General features: G+C 41.9%; 1 protein-coding gene across 1 annotated transcript; it reads left to right on the forward strand.

The window, feature by feature from the left end:
• Positions 1-24: 24 nt before the first annotated feature.
• On the forward strand, positions 25-8,781 carry LOC125530467 (homeobox-leucine zipper protein HOX10; the record flags this gene model as incomplete). Its single annotated transcript, XM_048694858.1, is given in 19 exon segments — positions 25-61; positions 430-804; positions 1,098-1,257; positions 1,573-1,655; positions 1,757-1,847; positions 1,931-2,026; positions 2,957-3,070; positions 3,169-3,252; positions 3,347-3,502; positions 3,610-3,684; positions 3,918-4,024; positions 4,114-4,297; positions 4,736-4,924; positions 5,224-5,304; positions 5,754-5,885; positions 6,441-6,763; positions 6,871-6,976; positions 7,979-8,128; positions 8,436-8,781. Coding segments are annotated over 18 exon segments (2,517 nt in total). The 3' UTR covers positions 8,583-8,781.
• Positions 8,782-10,675: the final 1,894 nt, after the last annotated feature.

Raw genomic sequence — 10,675 nt, forward strand, 5'->3', positions numbered from 1 at the left:
GGGCCCGCCTCTCCCCGGCCCCGCCCCGCCGGCGTTCGGCGCGGGCGCTCCGACAGCCAAGGTGAGGACGTCTCTGTCTGCTCGGGATCTAGCTCCGCCGCCGCTGATTAGCCCCGCATTTCGGGTCCCCGTCGATGCAACGATGCGCTAGTTGTGTGGGGGGTAATTTTGGCCACTGTACCACGCACAAGAGCTTTCTACGCGGAACCGAGGGGGTTTCGCTCCACTTTGCTCCCATTGTAGAGGCGAGTGAGTCGCGGCGATCTAGTACGGCATTCTATTGCTTTCTCCCTGATTTGGGAGCCCAGCCGTACCAAATTTGTCCTGCATTTTCGTTTTCGATCTCGCTGCGCGTCCATCCATGTACTCCTAGGTGTGCTAGTTTTGATGCACTCATTTTCCTCACTGGCCCTTCCATTTTTGGTGCAGAGATCTCTGTGAGCTGGAAATTGCAAGTGCGAGCATAAGGAGATCAGCACATTGTGCACATAGCGGCACGATTTAAGACCTGGGAGAACCAGGCTGCTGATTACTGGGTCCATTTGGTGAGGGAGCAATCTAATCAATGGCTGCGGCAATGGCGATGAGAGGGGGGAGCAGCGACGGCGGTGGCTCGGATAGGGGAGCCGGGATGGACTCGGGGAAATACGTGCGGTACACGCCCGAGCAGGTCGAGACGCTCGAGCGGGTGTACGCCGACTGCCCCAAGCCGACGTCCTCCCGCAGGCAGCAGCTGCTGCGTGAGTGCCCCATACTTGCAAACATCGAGGCGAGGCAGATCAAGGTCTGGTTCCAGAACAGAAGGTAATAACAAAAATTCTCGCTACAATCTTCTAATTCTGGTTACTTTAGTATCCCCTGAGTGATGCCCTGTCAGATCAGAATATATGCCCTGGTGGTATTCTTGTAAAAAAATTGTAGGGCTGTGAACTGTTACATTGCTGTTGTGAACATGACAATTTGTTTTGACATGCAGAGAAATTGTCATGTCAATTGCTTATCTGCTGCTGCATTTCACCTGTACCAAGTCTCTAGTCTTCCTTTTTTTGTCCTTTTCATATTGTGCTAAGGTGGATGATTACGTTTGGCTGTTACAGGTGCCGAGATAAGCTGCGGAAAGAGTCTTCACGGCTCGAGTCCGTGAACAGGAAGGTGTCGGCCATGAATAAGCTTCTTATGGAAGAGAACGAACGTCTCCAGAAACAGGTCTCCCAGCTGGTTCATGAGAATGCACAAGTGCGGCAGCAGCTGCAGAATGTAAGTCTTTGATGTTGGGCTGTAGGTGTTGTGCTGGAATCTTGTTTATTCACATTTGGTTTTGCATGATGTAATAATACACAATTACTCATTAACATTCATCTTTGCATCGCACATGGCATGCGAGGGAAAGTTCAGTTTCATATGATGCTTTCTACTTGTAAACGAGTATGGCAGTGTACTAGTAGTGCAGTTGGTATATGTTTTAAGGTAGGTGTACCACCTAGAGGTTAGAGTACTTGGGATGTTAGAAATTTAACCAGATTGTTCTACGTTTACCGTACTTTTCCTGATAAATCTGCTGATTGAATACAGACTTCAATGGCAAATGATGCAAGCTGTGAATCAAATGTGACCGCCCCTCAAAACCCTATAAGGGATGCAAGTAACCCTTCTGGGTAAGAAAATCGCTCCGGGTAGCTACGAAAGAATTCTTGCTGCCGACCTTACCTTTTCAGAACCATCCTTTCCTGAAACTAGCTTTATTTTCTTGTTCCAGGCTCCTTTCAATTGCAGAGGAGACCTTGACAGAATTCCTCTCGAAGGCTACTGGGACAGCTATTGAATGGGTCCAGATGCCTGGGATGAAGGTTACATGCCAACTCTGTTTTTTTTGTTACACTTATAAGAAGTTCAGAGATAGGCTAATTACGTTCTGTTTTCATGACATTAGCCTGGTCCGGATTCGGTTGGTATTGTGGCCATTTCACATGGTTGCCGTGGTGTTGCTGCCCGTGCCTGTGGTTTGGTGAATTTAGAACCAACAAAAGTAAGTGCTTTAGCTGTTTTTTGGTGCTTACTTTTGAAATTTATTTTACATCAAGCGGGTTTTTTTCCGTCAATATTTATCTGGTGTAAGTATTTTGTGTGCTAGTTAGCTCATTTGCAACTGATTTAGACTTGTTTTTTGTGTGGAACTGTGGATATGGCTATTTGTCGAGGGTCAAAGAAACACAAATGCCATGGAAGACATTGCTGCCAATCTGTTAGTTTTAGAATGGAGTAAAGTTTGATCGGAAGGCAATTCAATACTTATGGCCTTAACTTTGAATTGTGTCGTCTTCTGTAGGATCCTGGAACGTTTTCTCTGATCACTTAGGCTGTGCTACAAAGATAGGATGCCCTCCTTACAATAGTAGGTTGGAATATAGTTTGATCTGAATGCAATGAAATACCTGAGGCCTTAAATTTGAATGTTCTCCTTTTCTACTGGCTCCTCCTACTAAGTAATTTACAGAAAATCAAACTGTCAATACAGCTTATATCTTTGTTAGCTCTTTGTTATGGGTTAAAGAAACACAAATGCCATGGAAGACATTGCTGCCAATCTGTTAGTTATTTACGACAGAGTAAAGTTAGATGGAAGACAATTCAATACTTAAGGCCTTAACTTTGAATAGTGTCCTCTTCTGCAGGCCCCTGGAAAATTTTCTCTGATCACTTAGGCTGTGCTACAAAGATAGAATGCTCTCCTCACGTTAGTAGGTTGTAATACTGTTTGATCCGAATGCAAATGAATACTTAAGGCCTTAAATTTGAATAGTCTCCTTTTTGACTGACTCCTGAAGTAACCACTCAGGTTGTGTAACATACATATATTTTGTGCACTAAGTAATTGCAGAAAATCAAACTGTCAATACAACTTATAATTTGTAAAGGTAATCAAGAAGTCGTGTCTGATATAACCTGTGTTATGTAGGTTGTAGAGATCTTGAAAGATCGACCGTCTTGGTTCCGTGATTGTCGAAGCCTGGAAGTCTTCACGGTGTTACCAGGTGCAAATGGAGGAACAATTGAACTTGTGTACACACAGGTTGGCATTTAACCATTTTTGGTTGAAATGTTTCTTCAGTCTATCTCCTGATGCACATGGCTCCTGCTGGGAACTCTATCATTTGTTCTTCTATGCAGTTGTATGCTCCAACAACTTTAGTCCCTGCACGTGATTTTTGGACTCTAAGGTATACAACCATAGTGGAAGATGGCAGTCTTGTGGTATGTATGAGTATAAGCATTAAGTTTACTTATTTTAACTCTATTGAATACAAGCTAGGATATGATCTGTTGCTAATATTCTTCCATCTCTAAGGTCTGCGAGAGATCCTTGAGTGGTTCTGGGGGTGGTCCAAGTGCAGCTTCTGCACAGCAGTTTGTCAGAGCTGAAATGCTTCCAAGTGGATATTTAGTCCGCCCCTGTGATGGTGGAGGTTCCATTGTGCATATAGTGGACCATCTGGAATTTGAGGTCTGATCCCTGCTCTGTATTCTTATGTTTGTATTTTGATGTTTTTTTTTCCGGAAAGAATGTCTATGTGATGTCCATCAAACATTTGATTTTGTTTCATCTTTCAGGCATGGAATATTCCTGAAGTGCTTCGTCCACTCTATGAGTCTTCTAGGGTTGTTGCTCAGAAAATGACTACTGCGGTGAGTGTTTAGTGCTTGCAAAGTGTTGCTCTGCTCTATCTATGCATGTACAATTGCATCAGTGCTGATTACAAACTCCTCACTATATGGAAAACCACTTATTCATGAACTCTGAAGTTTTATATTTGATATGTGGTGAAATGATTACTATTTTAAGTCATTAGGAGATCTTGGGAGTTAATTCTCTGCACTGTACTTCATACTAAAATTTACTAACTGCACTACATATCAAGGCACTCCGCCACATCAGACAAATTGCTCAAGAAACAAGCGGTGAGGTGGTGTATGCCCTGGGGAGGCAACCTGCAGTACTACGGACCTTTAGTCAAAGGCTGAGCAGGTGAATATGGATCAACTGTTACTCTTTCTACAGTTAATGTGTGCATCTTATTGACATGTTTCCAATGGCATTCTTTACGTTTTTCTTAGAGGTTTTAATGATGCCATCAGTGGTTTCAATGATGATGGTTGGTCCATAATGGCTGGAGATGGCATTGAAGATGTAGTCGTTGCTTGCAACTCAACTAAGAAAATTAGGAGCATCAGCAATGGTGTTAATGCTTTCGAAGCCCCTGGAGGTACTATATGTGCCAAGGCATCAATGTTACTGCAGGTAAGGGTGTTCTTAGTTCATTCTGTTGCAATTGACTCATCTTTCGTTATTTTGTACGAAAATAGAACTTCTTTTAGTGTTTCAACACTTCAACATCCACATGCACATGATACATTGCTCAGATCTATTTACATTTGATACTGAGATCCTAATTAAATTTCGATGAATGTATGTATGGCTGCGCGCGCTGAAGTTTGGTTTATGAATTTGAGATGTTATAATTCGGCCACCAGTTTCAGGGTTATAATTTAATTGTTTTCTTAACCAATGCTGTGTGAAAGGTGATATTGTAGACACTTGTTCGTCATAAGGATATTGCATGCGCCAGATTTGAGTGCTTTAAAACTACTCTGCCCATTTTTTGAAATTTTAATAATTTTTAGATCAACTGAGTTAAATTCTTATATTGCATCTTTCTTCCTTTACTTGATATTGTAGAGTGTCCCACCTGCGATACTAGTTCGATTTCTGAGGGAACATAGATCCGAGTGGGCTGATTACAGTATGGATGCATATTTGGCTTCAGCACTGAAAACAAGCACATGTTCATTCCCTGGGCTGCGTCCAATGAGATTTTCTGGGAGCCAGATCATCATGCCACTTGCTCACACAGTAGAGAATGAGGAGGTACATTTATTGATGTTTCTGTCGTAATCTTGTGCTGTTTCATTTGTGACTTTGTGAGAAATTTGGTATTACTACTATTCTTTAATTGATATAGTGACCTAGACTTAAAAGTAAATTAGTTTTGTAGGGTATATATAAATTACTTACTTTTATGTAAAATAATTTTTTAGGGTATATATAAACTACTTTTATTTTCCCTGATATTGTTACATTGCACATAACTAGTTAGTTTTATTCTCGATATTTCCGTTGCGACATTAGGTGCTTCGTTAACTTGAGAAAAAGCAAATAATGTGCAGATTCTTGAAGTTGTTCGCCTTGAGGGACAACCTCTTAGTCATGATGAAGTTCTTCTTTCAAGGGATATCGACATGCTTCAGGTGAGAATTTGGTGTGTCCTACATTATTTGGGGAAGGCATTTACTAGCATCATACTGACACTGTATCAGTGATTTCTTACTTAAAAGATGACCTTATATCTTCTGTTTAGTATTGCAGCTCGGTAATATTTGCTTCTGTTTCACTATGCCATATTAGCAAATCTTAGCCTATAAAGTAACCACTAACATAATGTTTGTCTGGATATCTGGTTATACCAAGTAGCTTGATACTGTATATTTTGCTAAGTGGAGTAAAAGGTGCAAAACTTTCTACAAGAATGCCAATATCCTGGTCAATGTGATTTCCTGAAGAAACTTGGTTTAATGTGATTTTGAAATTTGCTATTTCTACATTCCTTCATTCAATTGGAATGGTTGCCATTCCACAAACTATTTTTATACTGTACTGAGTTCCTGTTATATCATCTTTTTTTTGGGGGGTATTTCAGCTTTGCACAGGAATAGATGAGAAATCTGTGGGATCCTCCTTCCAGCTTGTCTTTGCACCAATTGATGATTTTCCAGATGATGCTCCCTTGATTTCATCCGGCTTTCGTGTTATACCACTTGATATGAAAACAGTTAAGCATTTCCACCCACATTACTCCCCTGTTCTAACTTTCTGTAGGTCATCATGTGCTTTATTTGCTATATGTTTCTGTTGATGCAATAAACTGTAATGTATTCTGGATGCCTATTACTAGCTATTTTACTGGTGACCTTAATTTTGTTCTGTAACTTAACCCTGGTCAAGTGTAAAATTGCTCGTGGGATACTGTTAACTTTTCTTGGATGATAATTTATTTGCACAAGTCCTTCAAATATACTCCCTCCGTCCCAAAATAAGTGACTCAACTTTGTACTAAAGCTAGTACTAATTTGAGTCACTTATTTGGGGACGGAGGGAGTATACAAAAAAATATCTCTCTTTTACTCCCTGTTTCCTATGCTCTGAACAAGAGTTCCTTCATTTTGGTCAATGATTGCTGAGAGTTCTGTTCCAATATATCCATACTTTTTGTGTGCCCAAGTTTTTATCCATCGGGCCCGTGTCTGTGTGCATCCTTGATGCAGAGTCCAGGAGACGTGTGCTTCCCTTATCTAAAAGAAGTTTTTAACCGTCATATTCCATGCAGGACGTTGTATCCTCTGGTAGGACATTAGATTTGGCATCTAGTCTTGAAGTAGGGTCCACTGCAGCCCAAGCCTCTGGTGCATCTCCAGATGATTGTAGTGTGCGATCTGTGCTGACAATCGCCTTTCAATTCCCGTATGAGCTGCATCTTCAAGACAGTGTTGCAGCTATGGCCCGTCAGTACGTTCGTAGCATTGTTTCTGCTGTTCAAAGAGTGTCGATTGCTATCTCTCCATCTCAATCTGGTCTAAATGCCGGGCAGAGGATACTCTCAGGCCTTCCTGAAGCAGCGACACTTGCTCGGTGGATTTGCCAGAGCTATCAGTAAGTGTATTTGTAATTTTTCTTCCTGTGGCATCAGTATTGGTCCGACCGCTTTTGATGTTTTTCCATGGCATTTACAAGCTGATAGAATTTTGTTATCCACACAGTTACCATCTAGGGGTAGAGTTACTTACTCAATCAGATGTAGCTGGGGAAGCATTGTTGAAGATGCTATGGCACTACCAAGATGCTATCTTGTGCTGCTCTTTTAAGGTATCCGAAGAATCCCACACAAAATTTCCATCTTCAAGCCTGCTCTACTTCTATGCTCATCAGTTGATCTATATCTGATTAAGGAAATTAATTATGATTAGAAATAGACTACTCAACCAATGTTTACCTATGCACTCTAATTTTTTTATTACCTGTCCATACTCCTTGGGTCTTTTGATGCATACTCGAATTCAGTGATAACTGATATGTAGTATTCCCTCCGTCCGGAAATACTTGTCATCAAAATGAATAAAAGGAGATGTATCTAGACGTATATTAGTTCTAAATACATCCCTTTTTATCCATTTTGATGATAAGTATTTTCGGACGGAGGGAGTATATTGCTAGATGAGCATGTACCTTGCTTCTTTCTGAAATGATGAACAGTTTTGGGGTACTTATTCTGTAGCTGGTTGGTGTATTGATGGGCCTGCTTGCTGTTCATGCTATATGAGCTTTTCCTCATATACTGTATGTGCTAAGGGGTTGCTTCAGTACTCCACCTTAGAACGTTTCTGAATCTTACAGAAAATTTAGTTTGTTTAAGGTGGGGGACAAACTGTGACTTAGTATACTTAGCATAGCTCGACCTGTACTTTGTGGTTAACCACTACTGTCCCTGCCATTTTGTACACTGTATTTCGACCGTCTCGGCCCTTCCCTTAATTTAACGAAATCAACTGTTGCTGCTTTTCATCAAATAAATAAATAAATAATAATATGAGCATGATATATTTATGGGTTGCTGAGTGTGAACATGTGTACACTGGGCCACCAGGGAGAGGGGGGTCTAAAATCTTCTTTTAAGAGAAGAATTTGGCAAATCTTAGGGAGTTTTTTCTTATTAAAATCCATCTATTTGCCATGCTTTTGAGGTTTCCCGTGGCCGATTTTGTAACAAGCCCACATGATTTTATTTCTGTTCTCTCATAGTTGCAGTTCTTAACCATTTAGTACATTTTTTGACAACAAATGCTGTAATGGCCTTTATTCTATTATTAGGAAGTACCCGTGTTTACATTCGCCAACAAGGCAGGTCTTGACATGTTAGAAACTTCCCTCGTCGCCTTACAAGACCTGACACTGGACAAGATCTTTGATGAGCCTGGAAGAAAAGCATTATTCTCGGAGATCTCAAAATTGGTGGAAGAGGTGTAACTGCTTTCTCGCCCTTTATTACATAGCACGGCCTCTTTTTTTTTCTAGCACAAACTGTACAGTTGGCGATGAACATTTCACAAAATTCCATGAACTCACTCACTGCACACAGCACATCAAGTCCCCCCTTCCCAGGGGTGTCCAACTCAATCCAGTTCACGCATTCGCCCTCTTTTTTGAGCTTTTGATGCTGGAAAACCAGCCATCCACCTGCACTGCAGATTGTGCTTCAGTTCAAGCCCCTCAATATGCAATGTTGCTAACCAGTTACTACTCTGTTTTGTTCGCCGTGTACTTGCAGGGCCATGTGTACCTGCCATCAGGCGTGTGCATGTCGGGGATGGGCCGGCACGTGTCCTTCGACCAGGCCGTGGCGTGGAAGGTGCTCGGCGAGGACAGCAGCGTCCACTGCCTGGCCTTGTGCTTCGTCAACTGGTCCTTCGTGTGATGTACCAAATGCTGCCGCCGGACCGGCGGGGTGATGTGTGACGAGCAGATAGATACGGTTTTTGGTGGGAATTTTTTTTTGATACTCCTAGTATTGTTTGTAGCGTTAGCTCTTCTAGGCGTGGGGTCTAGTACATCTATAAAACTCAAGTCGTGATCATGTACATTTTGATCTCAGCTGCATCTATCTGAATTCAATAGCCAGGCAGGCAGGGAGAGGCCATCGCTGCGGCAGTGTTGCTGCATCCATCTCATCGTCCTCCGCCCCGCAGCCGTTGCCGGAGTGTGGTACGATGGGCCGCGCCGGAGGAGCCGACGGAATAGGCCCCCGTGTGGCACGGAACAAATATGGGCATGGTGTTGGTGGCGGGTGGTGGGCTCTGGTGACGGTGGTAGTCTAAGGCTCTCTTTGGTTCAGCTTTGAACCAAAGGGCGAATTCGGCAGAATCCGATTCCAGAAATTTGCTGTCAAAATCTGAATCAGGAAGCAGCCTAGGATGTGCTTTTCAAAATCTGATTCTGTTGCGGGTCAAAATCTGAAAAAGTTGTATCAGCTGGTTTGTCAAATGACCTACATCCTTTTCATATTGGATTTTCCACAGTTATTTTTTCACAGCAAATTTTTCACATCTATTTTTAAAAATCCACAGCCGAATCAAACAGGGCCTAAGGGTCCATCGTTTAGAAACCCTACTACTGAGTTCATCCCAGTGAAAGTAGCCCTAGATCATGTGATGGATGGTTCAGTTTGGACTTTGATCAAGTTTGAGAGGCATCTCCCGCGCCTGACAGACTAGATTCACTTGCACCGTGTGTCAATTCTTTTTAGGGGCGCCGCGTGTCATGCCATTTTTTTAGAGCGGTACGTGTCATGCGATTGGGAGCTCCTATTCGATGCTTCAGGAGCAGGCGCCCATGATTGGAAAATAACTGAATAAAAACAAAACAAAAAAATTCCTGAACTAAAACAAGTTCAAAGATTAAAAAAGCACATGCACGTTAACGGGTGCCTGCCCATGCGATGCTCGTACCCGCGCAGCGCCATGAAGTTGTGACCATGCCAACTTCTCGCACCGTGTACATGCGTGGGCCGACAAGTTGTAAAAACAAACACAGTAGTACGGGCACTCTCGCAGTCAAGACAGCTTTTGGTAACCTCAAAGTCATCATCCGACACCTAGGTTCACGATATCCTCATGGTCTAAGGACATAATTAATGGCTAATACTTTGTACGAAAAATACCGATAACATATTGATGACGTGATCTGAGAGTATTTCATAAGGCTGGTCATAGTGGGTAGTAACTTAGACTAGTGTCATGCATATGACACTAGTCATAGTGGGGAGTAACTTATACTAGTGTCATGCATATGACACTAGTCTAAGTTACTACCTTCATAGTGCAAAGTAACATAGTAGTAGTGTTATAGATGACTTCATTTATTAGCTTGTAGACTCATCTTGTATTGGGAAGCGCTATGTTACAGTAACATATTATGTTACTACTTCTCATTAACTACTTGCCACATAAGCAAAAAAAAAATTGGAGTGTGCTATGTTACTCGCTAAGTTACTCCCACTATGACCAGCCTAAGTTAGGTCAATCCAACATCATCGTTACTCTAACAATGTGTTCTCATTATGTCAACATCCTCGTTACATTAATGATGCCCATGGTTACGAAAACAGGACCATTCTCACGGAAAAAAGAAAACATGATCTTTAACAATACAGGAGCTAGTCCAGAGGCCCGACTAGGGATTCAATTCGTGTTTATTTTTCACACATGCAAATAGTTTTTCTTTCAAATCTCACATTCATTACAGTTATAGCACGGAAATATAAACTCAATTAACATGGAAATAGAGTAATAACAACTTTATTATTGCCTCTAGGGCATATTTTCAAGACAAAACACTATTACACTAGTATGGCGCAACGAGTAGTAAACGAGCGTGCCAAAGAGAATCGCACCGGCGAGTGTCACAAACACGTACCAATGTCTTTTTGCCTCTTGTCACAAACAGGTATCAATTTGAAGTGTTTCCTATGGAAGAACCAACGAAACCTATGAAACTAGAGCAACATCAAAC

Source organism: Triticum urartu, unplaced genomic scaffold, assembly GCF_003073215.2.
Source record: "Triticum urartu cultivar G1812 unplaced genomic scaffold, Tu2.1 TuUngrouped_contig_6338, whole genome shotgun sequence".
Lineage (NCBI taxonomy): Eukaryota > Viridiplantae > Streptophyta > Magnoliopsida > Poales > Poaceae > Triticum > Triticum urartu.